Source organism: Nycticebus coucang, chromosome 12 (assembly GCF_027406575.1).
Source record: "Nycticebus coucang isolate mNycCou1 chromosome 12, mNycCou1.pri, whole genome shotgun sequence".
Taxonomy (NCBI): domain Eukaryota; kingdom Metazoa; phylum Chordata; class Mammalia; order Primates; family Lorisidae; genus Nycticebus; species Nycticebus coucang.
In genome coordinates this window covers 89,362,010-89,376,631 of record NC_069791.1, presented here as the reverse complement: position 1 = coordinate 89,376,631, position 14,622 = coordinate 89,362,010, and the positions used below count along the sequence as shown (strand labels likewise).

The following is a 14,622-nucleotide window of genomic DNA, read 5'->3' as shown; positions in this document are numbered from 1 at the left end:
AAAAATTTTTTTCTCATAACTGAAGGAGATGTATTTCCAGAACAACAGGGCCCACCAAGTACTCAGCACGTTGGATAAAATTAGACCTACAATCAGATTCATCTTCATGAAGTTTCAGAACATTGAGGACAAAGAGAAAGCCAGAGGAAAAGAATGAACATCATACAAAGAATTGGAAGTCAGAATGGCATCAGACTTTTCATCAGCAGCTGGAAGATGGTGCCTTCTAAACTGTGGGGAAAATGGTTTTCAACTGAGAACCCTATGCCCAAACTATTAATCAAGTACAGCTGTAAAATGAAGACATGTTCAGACACATAAATTCTCAAAGAAGTAATCTCTTACATACCTTCTCTCCAGAAGCAACAGGAGGATGCTCTCCATCAAAAAGGTAGGCCTAGGGGACTAAGGAGAAATGCAGGGATCCACCAAGAGCATTAGGTGAAGTCCCAGACTTGTGTGAACCCACAGCACAGCCACCCTCGCCAAGAGAAAGGCCTTCAGAAAGCTGAAGTGTAATGGGCGTGGTGGAGCCACCTGTAATCCCAGCCACTTGAGGGGCTGAAGTGGGAGGCTCCCTAGAGCCCAGGAGTTCAGAGTCTAGCTGGGGCAACATAGCAAGATCCCATTTCTAAAATTGTAAAAGTGGCTCAGTGCCTGTAGCTCAAGTGGCTAGGGCACCAGTCACATATACCAGAGCTGGCAGGTTTGAATCCAGCCCGGGCCTGCCAAACAACAATGACAACTACAACCAAAAACAAACAAAGAAACAAAATAGCCAGGCTTTGTGGCAAGCACCTGTAGTCCCAGCTACTTCGGAGGCTGAGGCAAGAGAATCTCTTAAGCCCAAGAGTTTGAGGTTGCTGTGAGCTGTGATGCCACAGCACTCTGCCCAGGGCGACATAGTGAAACTCTGTCTCAAACAAACAAATAAAAAATAAGTAAAAGTGGAAAGAAAAGGTGAAATGATAAAATGTCCCATGTGTCTATATTGCAAGGATGGACAGTTTGAAGCTGAGTTAAAGATGAATTCATAGAAACAAGGTAAATTTTTAAAACGGCAATTGTTAACTATAGAGCAAACAATACTTTTCCAGGAAAGAAAAGATAATCATAGTTGAGTGCATGGCCAAGTTGAGTGGTGGAGGGGGAAGAGGACACATTCCAGTTTGCCAGGGAGATTACCAGGTCACGCCTGTGTACTGTTCTCTCTCCAAGGAAGCATTTGTTCCAGACAAAAGGGTGACTTGCCGAGGTAATGGTTCTTCAATGGACTCTTCTGCAAGAGTAAGATTCATTTTTGGAAAGCCTGGGTGATTGTGTGGGTTTCTTAGTTGCAGGGAACGAAAATCAATACTGGCTGAGTTTAGCAAGAAGCAATTTTTTGGAAGGAAGTAGCTTACAGAATGGAAGGTAAAACGGAGTTTAGAACGGAAGGTATCAGAGCATGAAGTGGAGATGTAGGCAGCAGAATAGCTCTGCTATTTGAGCTAAATGATTAGTATTTGGTGTCCAGATTTGCCATCCCAGGAGAAAACATCTGATTAGCCTAAGCTGTCTTGTGCCCACCTCCTTAGTGTTAATTGACAGTTCCTCCAAAACCACAGAGGAGTGTTTCCTCTAAAAGAAAATCCGTGTTGGAACCAGACTTAATGGGGGAATGGATATTAAAAAGATAAGAACACAGATTTCCACCCAGAGAAGGTGTTCTCACTGGGGAGGAAGAGATGGGCCTAAAGATTAGAGAGAAGTGTTAAAGAAAACTTTTCAGATGGTTTTGTTACAAGCATACTTCGAAATTTTATTATAGTCATGCCACAAGTATAAAAATGGTGGGAGTTTAATTCAGGGATGTGTACTTGGTAGGGGCATTTTCAAAAAATTTATCTTTATTACAGTATCACCTATGTAAATTGCACATTCTTAAGCATACAGCTAGATGAATTTTTACTTATGTACACATCCATGTATTAACAACCCAATTGAAGATATAGAACATTTCCAGCACTGCAGAAAGCTCCGTCAGGTCCCCTCCAGGCAACACACACCATTCCATCCAAACAAGAGTGACTACTCCCTGACCTCTATCTTCGTAGATACAGTTTATAGGAGAAGAGAATGATCAGATAACCCTTGTTAGGCAAGATAGAAAAGAATGATTCATGAAAGCTCACCACACTCTTCACTGACAAATGACAGTTAACTGGGTGGGTAGAAAACTAGTTTCCCAATACAAATCTCAATGCCATTCAGTTTTATAGAAAAATGCATAAGCATTTTATCAGGAATGCTAATTTATTGTCAGAAGGAGGTTCATGAGGAAACATTTGGTCTTAGAGCAGGTTCGAGAGCATTTTCCTTTAAGGAGGAGAAGGGAGTGAAGAATCTAAGGGATCCAGACCTGAGCCCCGACCCTCCTTCCCACTTCCCACAACCTGGGGTTTAGGGTATGGAGACAGACACTCTCCACCCACAGCCTGTACATTGGGAGTGGGAGGCAAGTGGCAATGTTTGATCTGTAGTACTTGATCTGAGTTCTGATGCAACATTGTGCAACTCCTGCTTGATAATTTCACATCTGATTGTCACAGGACTATTGTGGGCTGCACAGGACTACTATGGGACAATAAAAGATTCCCAAAAGGCAGCCTTGGGCTGTGCCTTCCAGGATCAGTATGCAGGCTTTGTTATATAAGCATCCTGGTCAATATGTGTTGGTAGGGACAGACTTTAATTGCTCCAGAATGTTCTGGCAGAAATATCTCTGGTTTCATCTGAGCCCTTGCCATGATAAGGGGAAGAGGAGGTTATTGGTTGTAATTGACAGCTACTAGTTAGCACTAACTTTAGCAGAAAAGTAGAATTTATTGCAATGATATAGAGACGTGTCCAAGAATGGGCATCCCCCTGGGCCTTGGGAAGGGTGTTAAGCTGGGAGCCAGAAAACCATCAGGATTTATGTATGACTCTGCTTTTCTTTACTCATTCTCTCTTTTTCTATGCATTGGCTTTCTCCGCCTCCCCAGGTCATCTTACAGAATAAGGCCATCCAAATCCCCCTTTCTCCCAAGTTCCAGACAGTCTCTGAGACTAATTCCAATACAACACAGTTAAATTAAAAAATCGATAACTCGGGGCGGCGCCTGTGGCTCAGTGAGTGGGGCGCCGGCCCCATATGCCGAGGGTGGCGGGTTCAAGCCCAGCCCCTGCCAAACTGCAACAAAAAAATGGCCGGGCGTTGTGGCGGGCGCCTGTAGTCCCAGCTGCTTGGGAGGCTGAGGCAAGAGAATCGCGTAAGCCCAAGAGTTGGAGGTTGCTGTGAGCCGTGTGACGCCACGGCACTCTACCCGAGGGCGGTACAGTGAGACTCTGTCTCTACAAAAAAAAAAAAAAAAAAAAATCGATAACTCGGGTGGCGCCTGTGGCTCAGTCGGTAAGGCGCCGGCCCCATATACCGAGGGTGGCGGGTTCAAACCCGGCCCCGGCTGAATTGCAACCAAAAAAATAGCCGGGCGTTGTGGTGGGCGCCTGTAGTCCCAGCTACTCGGGAAACTGAGACAAGAGAATCACTTAAGCCCAGGAGTTGGAGGTTGCTGTGAGCTGTGTGGGGCCACGGCACTCTACCGAGGGCCATAAAGTGAGACTCTGTCTCTACAAAAAAAAAAAAAAATCGATAACTCACTGTGTCTCAGTTCAAATTCTCGAGAAAGAATCTGAATCTTATGTCCACCATAGAACCCACTTGCCAGGGCTGTGCAGTAGAAGCACATAGCACAAAAGTGGCTGCCAGGGACTGGGTCTCTGGGCTGCTCAGACAATTCCTAGAAGGATGGGACTGGGTAGAGATGCCAGTAATTATCCTTCACTCTGGGAATATTTCCTTTTGGAAAACCCAGTACACAACTCAAACAAATCAAATCTGTCCTGGTACTAAAATACCATGATTAGATCAATGTTCCCATTGATATCAAGGGCTATTCCTCATTTAGCTTTGAACTCCCCACAATGCCTGGTCTGTGTCCTCCATAGATGGCTGCTTCTGTATTTAAAAAAATTCCTGTGAAAGCAACAAACTCTTCTAGCAATGAAATCTTTGCATATCATTACTTATATTGAAGGTGGATGGAGGAAAAAAAATGGACTAAAAAGGGATTGAAGATAGGGAGAGACATGGTATGTCCAAATGTTAGGGGTGTGTACCAACTGGATATTAACCATAAACTTGAATCTTATTCCAGAAATGTTTAATACAAATGAACTCAAAACCAGGATTCTATTTACAAAAGCATGATTTATGTGGCTTGCTAGAGACATGTCCAGAGTATCACCAGCATTAGTGGAGTTGCTGATTACTTCTCCTGGCGAGTTGACTCAGCAGCTTGTGTTGAGCTGAACTAATGGAGAAAGAAAGATGTGCAAATGGTAGAGGGAAAGAGAAATGGCAGAGAATGATAAAGGGAACAAAACCTCAGATATGAGAGACAGTTGAGATTTTTTACACCAAAAAATATGAAAAATCAAGTGAAATGCTTTGTTTCTCAGAAAACTATAGCTCACTAAATTTGACTCAGGAAAAAGTAGAAAACCTAAGAAGAAATAGAAAAAAAAGTCATTAAAGTCATATAATTTGGTAATATTTAATAAAATGGAAAATGTACAGATGGTTTAGCAATTCCATTTTTTTTTTTTTTGAGATAGAGTCTCACTAAGCTGCCCTGGGTAGAGTACCGTGGCGTCACAGCTCACAGCAACCTCCAACCCTTGGGTTTAAGGAATTCTCTTGCCTCAGCCTCCCTAGTAGCTGGGACTACAGGTGCCCACCACAATGCCAAGCTATTTTTTGTTGTTGTTGTTGCAGTTGTCATTGTTCACCTGGCCCGGGGTCAGGTTCAAACCCACTAGCCTCAGTGTATGTGGCTGGTGCTGTAACCACTGTGCTACAGGTGCCGAGCCAGCAATTCCACTTTTGATTTGTACTCTAGAGAAATATTCATAGACATGCATAAGGAATCATGTACAAGGATATTTTCTGATATATGTGTATAATGACAAAAATTCAGAAACAAATGTTCTTAGCTTGGAAAGAATTAGATGTATAGACATTGTAATAGACCTCAGAAACATAATGTTGGAGTGAGAATAGAAGATTTAGAATAATATTGGTACCATGTGGTAACATTTACATAAAAGGAAAATAAACAGAAAATCATACTATATACTATTCATAGATATATGTAGAAGTATAAGAAATTACTGGAAGGATTGACATCAAATTCATGATAGTAGCAATAAGCAGGCTTTACTTTTATTTGCAATACTCTAATAATTTTTATTTGTAATAGTGGAATATATATATATTTTTTTTTTTGTGAGACAGAGTCTCACTATGTCGCCCTTGGTAAAGTGCTGTGGTGTCACAGCTCACAGCAACTTCAAACTCCTTGGTTTCACTGATTCTCTTGCCTTAGCCTTCCAAGTACTGGGACTACAGGCACCCACCACAATACCTGGCTATTTTTTGTTGCAGCTGTCATTGTTGGTTAGTTGGCCCCGGCTGGGTTTGAACCTGTCAACTTCGGTATATGTGGCTGGAGCCATAACCACTGTACTACCTGCACCCAGACAATAGTGGAATATATTTTAAGATGAATTTTTAGAAGTAAAACATATTCTTATCATGTCCTGTATAATTTTTAATAAAAACAAATAAATAAGAAAAGAACTGGAAGCAAAAAGTCCACAATATTAGCAATAATTAATTCCAGATCATGGGACTGTGGATGATTATTTTTTCTTTGTACTTTTCTTGTATTTTAAAATACCTATTAATAAATACAACATGAATAGATATTACAATATATATAATCTGGTGGGGGGAAAATAGCCAATTGCAGATCTATACTAATAGTAAGAAAATATTTCTGTTAAAACCAATACACAATAAACAAATACACAATATACAAAATTATTTTCTGTGGATATATATCTCTATCTGAATCTATCCATACAAATTCACAGCAAAAGATCTGGAAGGAAATACACTGTTTTAGTCCGTTTTCTGTTGTTTATAACGGAATACCTGAAACTGGATCATTTATAAAAAAAAAATAATTTATTTTTTACAGTTATGGAGGTCCAAGGTCAAGGGGGTGCTTTTGGTGAGAGGTTTCTTAGTGTGGGGGGACCCTCTGCAGAGTCCCCAGATAGAGCTGGGTACCTTATGGTGAGGGGGCTGAGCGTGCTAATACAAGCTCAGATTTCTCTGCTCTTGCAAAGTGTCCAGTTTCACTCACAGGACAACCCATGAATCCATTAATCTACTAATCCATGAATGGAGTAAATCCATTCAAGAGCCTTCCTGATCTCCAATCACCACTTACAGGCCACACCTTTCAATAAAGCCACACTAGGAATTGAGTTTCCAACACATAAAATTTGGGGGGCACATGTAAACCACAGCATACACTAAGGTGATAATAATGATTACCTCTGAGGAGGGGACTAGGATGGGAGTCAAAGGTCAAAGAGCATTTATTTGTATCTAAAAAGTTTAATATTTGGAGATAATTCACGTGTTATTTGTGTAAATAAAAACTTAAACACATAATGTGTCACAGAAAACTGCCCAGGCCAGCTCCCCTGATTTGGCAGTCAGAGTCCAAGGCGCCGCGTTACTGCCCAGGTCAACCTGTCCTGTAAGACACCTAATTCGTGTCGTGTTAAGGATTAACATGCAGGTTAACCAGGAGTGTCTCTGGGTTAACCACTCGATTCTGAGTATAGATTCTTAAACTGCTTTTCACTTTTCCAAGAAGCTTGGGTATAAATATTGTATTTCAAACACACGGCATATTCTAAATAAGTCTATTGGCATCAAATGAAAGCATATATTCAACGAAGAAACGCCGACAAAAACACAAACCAATTTAAAAAAAGAAAAAAAACCGTAAAACGCCATTAAGTAGTTTTCTAGAAAGAGTTCCACGCGTCAGGGTAGCGTGGCCGAGCGGTCTAAGGCGCTGGATTAAGGCTCCAGTCTCTTCGGGGGCGTGGGTTCGAATCCCACCGCTGCCAAGGTTTTCCGTTTTGTCCCTTCAACGTTCACGCCGAGCTGTTTTGTGCGGTCATCAGCGCCCCCTGCCGCAGAGCGGGGATCACGTCCTTGCATGAATGGCGCAGCCGAGAGGCGGGGCTGCGCGCGCCGGGGCGGGGCATTGTGGGTAAAAGGAAGCGCTAAGGTAGGCCCCGCTCCCCCCACGTGTCCGCCGGAGTTTCTCTACGAGCAACATGGCCGCCGCCTGAGAGGAGAGCCGGGCCATTGCCACCTCTGCAGCCCGCGGTAGCTGGGCAGTTGCTGCCGCCCACGTGCGGCCCCAGCGGAGAGGTGAGTCCGGGTATGCAGCCCCGAGGCTCAGGCTACCGCCGGACCGCACTCACGAGGTGGGCTTCAGCTAAAGGCTTCAAAGTAGGCCGGGGAGGCCCACGCCGCGCCGTGCGGAGAGGCTGGCGGCCTCCCGGGACTCGGATGCTTACTACTGGCAGCTCGCCCTAGTAAACCCGGGCCGCCCGCGGACTCTGACCTGCATATTCGGCATAGGAGTCAGAGGCCTCGGTCGAGGCTGGGCGCGGTGACTCAGGGTCCAGCCGTTCTGCCGCGCCCGGACTGGGCCGGCCTCCTACGGGAGAAACACCTGTCCGGGGGGCAGCCCGTGTCCCGCCTGCGTGGCGGCGACTGTGTTGTGGGCGTGAGAAGGGGGCCTGACCACCACTAGGGAGGCGAAACCCATTGGATAGTGTGGCTCGGGTCTGGCGGCCCGCCCCATGGGCAGGGGTGGGTACCTAAGTCTACCGTGCCCTTTCTTCGCAGCGGAATTGGGTTACTCTGCGGGGCGAGGCCAGGAATTCTTTATTCATTTTATTCAGGCAAAACTACTCTGTGTGCTGGAGATGTGGGTCTGACTATTGGGTCAAAGGAGATGTCAGTAAACTAACAAGGTCGTTCTGTTTGTTTAGGTTTAGGCTCATTGGGCTTGGGGGTGGAAGGAAGAAATCTCAGCAATTGGCACTTTGTCATCTGTGAAATGGGAATGATAGATACTCCTACCTCATAGGGTTGTGGTGAGGGCTCAATATGATAAGATGAGCGACGCTCCTGCTCGCAGTGCTTGATTTGTGGCTAAGTCTCTTACCTTCTTGAAAGAAAAACATGTTGCCAGGTTTCCCATAGGTTACATATATTACCTTACTCCTCCTCCCCCGGCAGTCCTCTGGGGTCTGATACATTATTCTCGTGTTAGGGATGAAAATAGGAAAGGTTAGGAGACCAAGCGTAGGTACCTCAGGGTGGAGCCCCATATGGTAAGCAGTAGTGGTGGGACTTGAACCTGTGTAGTTCTGCTTGGCAGTCCAGATGCTTACCCACTAAACCATACTGCCTTTTCTGAAGGAGGTGTGCAGTGTAGTGGTTAAGGCTCTTTAACATCAGCTAAACCTAGGTTTCTGTACTGATTCCACCTTCGTTTACCTCTCTGAACCTCAATTTCCTCATTTCTAAATAAATCTTGATTTATAGGACTAATGAGAAAATTAAATGTAAATTAGTCTTTGTACTACATTGAGTGTCTAATTCAATGCCAGGCACTATTGTTGCTGTTGGAAGAATGGGACTAGATTAAAAAAAAGAAGAGAGAGATCCCTCTTATTATCTAATTAGTATAATTATTATTTCCATTTTCTGGTTAAGGAAACTGAAGAACTGAGAGGCCTTCATGGAACTTACATCCTACCACAGAAGACAGACAATACCTAAGCAGGTAGACCAGGTAGTTTCAGATTATGATAAAAACCAACAAGGGAAGAAAACAAGGAGATGTGGTAGGGCCTGGAAAGGGGGAGGCTCTTTAAGATAGAGTGGTCAGGAACCATTCTCCTCTTGGGGGGCAAGGAGGTGCTATCTAATGAAAAGGAGCCAAGCTTGAAAAGTCCTGGGGAAATAGATAATGTGCAATGGCCCCGAGGCAGCTGGAGCTTGGCCTGTTGGAAGGCCAGCAAGTGGCCACCCAGCCAAGTGGGTGGTGAGGGGAAGGCAGGGGCAGATCATGAGGCCCTTGGGGGGCCATGGAAAGAATTTGAACTTTATTTTATGTGACAGTTGAAGGATTTTAAACAAGGAAATGATGTCATTTACTTTTTTACAAGGACTCGTTGCTGGAGGTAGGAAAGGGGCTGTAAAGAGACTTGTTGGCTCAGTGCTTTTCACAGTACAAATCAAGATTTATTAGGGAGATTATAACCAACATTTTTATTTGGAATGAACAGAAAAATGCTGCTGCATCATATATAGTAGGGACAATTACAGTTAGGTAAAACCTTTTTTTGGTTATGTAATTATACATATTTCTGGGTCATGTATATGAAAAAAAATTTTTTTTAAATTAATTTCTTACTGTGAGTCTTAGGCTGAAAAGTTTGAAGGCCACTGAGTTGAATTATGTTGGTTGGGAGGATGAAGAGAGGGATGCCCTTTGCATTAACCCAGTCAGGTGTCCTCTCCAGAGGGAGGCACTCTAGCTCTCCAGTTGAGAGGGCACCTCATCTTCCCTGATCCCAGTGGCTGGACAGAGGCCAGTAGGCCACAAGAATAACTGGGAGTGCTTGCATCTTGAGAACCTTCCAGGCAACACCCTCTTAATGCATGTGATCCCTTCCCTTGAACACCTGGAAGTCCCTCTTAGTTGTCCACAGAGGCAGCTGCAGAGAAAGTAAGTACTTGACATGTGTCTGTGGCACTTGGCAGCCTGGGCAAGTAGGGTGGGGGCTTGGCCTCTTCCTCCACACTGCCCTGTGTCTTTATAGTATCAGGCACTTAAAACTTGATTTTTGGCTTCTGATTTATATCCAGTTCACCACCTCCTATACTTTAATGAGAGCCTGTTTCTTTGCAGTCTCTCTGTGTACACCCTCCAGATCTTCCTTTGCTCAAAATCCTTACATAGTTCCCTATTAAATAGCATTCCTGTGCTTCATTTATTCAGGCAACAAACACTCATGAAGTTCCTGCTTGGTGGGTGGGTGGGATACCACAAATGACAAAATAGATGAAAATCTGCCTTCACATAGCTTATGGCTTACTAGCAGTGGGGGTGCAGACAGATTCAGAGCTGTAAACTGTCACATGGTGGAATGTGCCATGGAGAAAACCAAAGCAGAGGAGGGAGTTGGTAGTGGGGGGGGGTGGAGTTTACAATTTTGAGTTGGACTGGGAAGGTCTTAGAGATATGGTGACATTTTAGCAAAAACCTGAAAAAAGGTGAAAGAGGAACCCACAAGGTTATTGGGGGCAAAGCAGCCACAGAGACGCAGAGAGGAGATGGGGGAAAAGGGTAGGGGAGGAGGCCTGTGGGAGATGAGGTCTGAGAGATCAAGAAGCAGGGGTTGTTCAGGGCCTACATCAGGCAATAAAGAATTTGGCTTTTATTCTGCGTGAGAGGGGAAGGAAGGGTTTTTTTTGTTGTTTGTTTTTTAATTGCAGTTTTTGGCCAGGGCTGGGTTTGAACCCGCCACCTCTGGCATATGGGGCCGGCGCCCTACTCCTTGAGCCACAGGTGCTGCCTTGGAAGGAAGGGTTTTATGTGGAATGACATGTCTAATTGGCTGTAGGGACAGGCAGAGATTACAGGGGATAGGTTGGAAGCAGGGAGACCAGGAGGTGGCTACTGTGAGCGGGCAGTAGATCCGGCAAGTGATCAGGAGCTGGCTAGGCTGGGGTGGTGGTGGTGGTTGGGGGGCAGATTCTGGCTGTACTTTAAGGATAGAACTAATAGGATTTGCTGATGTGGGATGAAAGGAAGAGCAGGGATCATGCCAGCACTTTGGCCTGAGCAATCTCAAGTTCAGAATGTGTACCTGTAATAACTGAGATGGCTTCAGGGGGTGGGTGGGAGGGGGCTTACATGACATGGAATCCCACGGTGAAGGCAATATGCCCTTTTAGGTGGTTCAGGTGTTAAGCAGATAAGATAAAAATCGGCTGGTCTTATCCAAAAGCTGGCAACTGCTTAGGTATGTGGGTTCCCAGGTGACTTCCTAATTGATACTTCCTCTTTGGGTTTAGGAAGCGTCCTCCCAGCTGAATTACTCATCCCTTTACCTGGAGACCCATAGCCTTTCCTCCAGGTACTGGGGAGGTGCTTCCAGGAATTCTTCTCCCATCTGTTGTCACCCTTGTACAAATCCTTCTGTCCTTGAGGGCACAGCCCACACGACACCCCCCCCCCCGCCCCCCAGCAGGAAGACCCTGGCTTATTCTGAGCTCCCTCACCTACACCTGTCACCTGAAGTCAGAGGGCCTGGATTTGAAGTCTAGTCTTTCCTCTTGCTTGCTGTGTGACTTTGGCTAAAGACATGTAAAGTGTCTCCAAGTTTCATTTTGTCTCTTCATTATAAAATGGGGATACTCCAGCCACCTCACAGGGTTGTGTTGAATGCTTGAGAGAGAAGTATGTGAAGAGGGTCATTTTTAGACCAGAAACACAGAAAGAAGAGTCATCTCACTGGGGATTAAACAGCTTGAAAATCAAATATCAGAGACAGCCTTTGGATATCATTCTTCCTGTTTGGTGTCTGGCTATTTAAAGCATCCCTGTGGCCCTCAGTTCCCCTGCTTTAATCATGGCTATAGCCTAGCCAGCCTCTGTCCTCCTGCCTGGTGGCAAAATCCTTTTTTTTTTTTTTTTTCTTTTGGAGACAGAGCCTCAAGCTATCGCCCTGGGTAGAGTGCTGTGGCATCACAGCTCATAGCAACGTCCAACTCCTGGGCTCAAGCGATTCTCCTGCTTCCGCCTCCCAAATAGCTGGGACTACAGGTGCCTGCCACAACGCGCGTGGCTATTTTTTTGGTTGTAGCCATCATTGTTGTTTAGTGGGCCCAGGCTGGATTTGAACCCACCAGCTCAGGTGTATGTGGCTGGTGCCTTAGCTGCTTGAGCCAGGCGCTCAGCTGGCAAATTCTTTTTGAGTGGTGAAGAATTCCTTAAAAGCAGTTGTTTATTTTCCCCTGTTGACACATGTCCATGGGTCTACTTGTTTACTCTCATTACTGGGTTGTTTTTCTCTTTTTCTTTATTTTTTTGGCTGATGGGGTAGATAGTTGGCAGTCCACTGTTTACTTCATGGTAGATGTAAAAAGGTCGGTTTGGACTCAGAGCCCGTAGCTCAGTGAGTAGGGCACCAGCCACATACAGCGAGGTTGGCAGGTTCAAATCTGGCCCAGGTCTGCTAAACATTAATGACAACTGCAACCAAAAAAATAGCCGGCGTTGTGGCAGGCACCTGTAGTCCCAGCTACTGGGGGGCTGAGGCAAGAGAATCCCTTAAACCCAAGAATTTGAGGTTGCTGTGAGCTGTGCTGCCACGGCACTCTACCGAGGGTGACATAGTGAGACTGTCTTGGGGAAAAAAAAAAAAAAGTCGGTTTGTCTCAGGCTTCCTCCTTACCAGTGTAGGGTCTTTTGCAGAAAAGTTACCCCAGAAATGCTCTGTCGTGTGACTGATTATTCAGGTCTCTTGTTCTCCTTTGCAGATCAAGAACTACGCAGCTGGCTCTCCCCTAGTATGGCCAATGAAGAGGATGACCCAGTCGTACAGGAGGTGACTCCGCTGTCTACCCACTGCCGTGTAGGGCTGCGGAACTGGGTTCCTTCTATGCATCCTCAGGCCACTTTGGGACCTTTTGGTGTCCTGGGGACCTCTAATCCTTGTTGTTCTCTGTCTGGATCCCTTATCCCTCCCCCCCCCCCATACCTGTATGGCTGACACCCCCCATTACTTAGGTCTCTGATCCAGCATCACCTGTCAGAGGCTTCCCTGTTACCCTCACTCCTGCAGTAACACTCCCTGTTACCTTTCCTCCTACACAGCCCCCTGCATCTCTCCCTTGCTCTTACCTTGGCTGTACCTCCTGCTGGCCGTAGCGCTTGCTAGCCCTAAGATACCAGTCCGTTTGCTTTCTATTCAGTTTACCACTATGTCTGCAAAGCTGAGCACATTGCCTGGCACGTAATCCATACTCAGTGACTATTGCTTGAATGAATGAGTAGGCTATGCAGCTCCCCCTCCTTCCCAGGCTTACCCAGATTCAGGCATTCTACAGTTGCTTGCTGGATTCACTGTGTGCCAGGGACTGTGACACAGCAGCGAGCAGGGCAATGTCCTTGTCCCCCTGGAGACTTATAGGTCATAGGTGACACTGACCAGGAAGGAGTCTCAGGGTGTGATGGGGAGGGGAAGGCAGTTCCAGAGGTGGCATAAAAAGAGGCAGTTGTTTATGCTTCAGAATCCTTTCAACCCAGGACTTAGGTCATTTGAAGTCAAAAGGCAAAAAGTAACTGCCTTTCCCTTCAGCCTCCCTATATGTAGAGCCTAACCTCCAGTGGGAGGCGCAAGGCAAGGAGAAGGTTTCTGGGGATGAGTAGAGGTGCTTTGGAGCTGTTGCTGAGCTTTTGGATTTGGGTTTTTAAATCCATCGAAGCCATGATTATGCTGTGATAGCAGGAGTTATAATAGGGTTTGTTTGTGATGGTCTAGGGGAGCCCAAGGGACTCCGGGACAGAGGCAGCACCCCCTGCAGCCCGGGGCCTGGAATGCTCCCTGTTCATTTGGTGACTCAGCCGAGTCACTAAGATGGGGGCACAGTGAAGGCTGGTGAGGCACATGGCAAGAACGCTCTAGGTGGAGGGAAGACTGTGTGCAAAGTGCCACATGATTCATAGGAAAAGCCAGGAAGCAAGAAAAGAAACTGCTGTGTGGTGGGGGAGGGGTAGTTAGTGCCAAGAAGAAAGAAAATGGGGCCAGGCAGTCCAGAAGAGCCTTGCAGACCACTTGATTGAGGATAGAGGGGCCGGCACAGAGAGGCAGCTCATGTGCAGTGTGAGCCCTCACCTGCCCAGCCGCTCAGAAAAGCACTTATCCTGATCAGGCTATATGGACGAGGATGTGTTCTTAGGGGTTTTAGCCAAGTGGGTACAGGCCAGGCAACTCTTGTCTTGGTTCCCTAGGAGCTGCTGGGAGGGATTCCTGGGTACGTGCAGTTTGAAAACTTGGTTTCTCTTCCCCAAAACCACCTCTCTGACCCCCTAGTCCTTGTTTGAAGTATGAGGGGCATGCATACCCAGGGCAGGTGGGTACCGTGCTCAGCCTGCTAATTAAATCTTCCCTTGTTCCCAGATCGATGTGTACTTGGCCAAGAGTCTGGCAGAGAAGCTCTATTTGTTTCAGGTAATTATGGGACTTGAAGGTAAAGGGGAAAAGCAAGTGTTGGTGGGTGGGGAGAAGCTGGGTAAGAAATGATGGGAAACCTCAGCCTTGGGAGTTCTAGTGTGTTCTAGTATGATGTGTGATAAGATGGTTGTCTTAGCTTTTGTGGGTGTGTTAATGTTAGTTTCTCATTTCAAAGATGAGAACACCAGAGGCAATGCAGGAGAGGCAGAACTGTGCAGTGGTTAGAGCTTGGGCTGTGGGGTCAGACTGTCTGGACTGAGAGATCCAAGTCCATGAAGACTTAGCTTTGAGCCCTTGGGCAAGTTTCTTAATCATTCTGTGCCTAAGTTTTGTTATTTGCACAGT

General features: G+C 45.8%; 1 protein-coding gene and 1 non-coding gene across 4 annotated transcripts in view; both read left to right on the top strand.

Moving 5' to 3' along the window:
* The first annotated feature begins 6,992 nt into the window (after positions 1–6,992).
* On the top strand, positions 6,993–7,074 carry TRNAL-AAG (transfer RNA leucine (anticodon AAG)). The gene has a single exon. It is a non-coding gene; the product is annotated as a tRNA-Leu (tRNA).
* Positions 7,075–7,217: 143 nt separating this feature from the next.
* Positions 7,218–14,622, top strand: part of POLR3E (RNA polymerase III subunit E) — a 34,778-nt gene continuing 27,373 nt past the window's right edge. The window contains exons 1-3 of one of the 3 annotated variants that reach the window (XM_053555803.1): positions 7,218–7,384; positions 12,581–12,648; positions 14,224–14,274. In XM_053555803.1, coding sequence (XP_053411778.1) covers positions 12,613–12,648; positions 14,224–14,274 — 87 coding nt within the window. In that variant the 5' untranslated portion in view covers positions 7,218–7,384; positions 12,581–12,612. Of the gene's footprint in view, positions 7,441–12,580; positions 12,649–14,223; positions 14,275–14,622 lie in introns of those variants that run through there. The other 2 variants (XM_053555804.1, XM_053555805.1) reach the window with 2 other exon arrangements.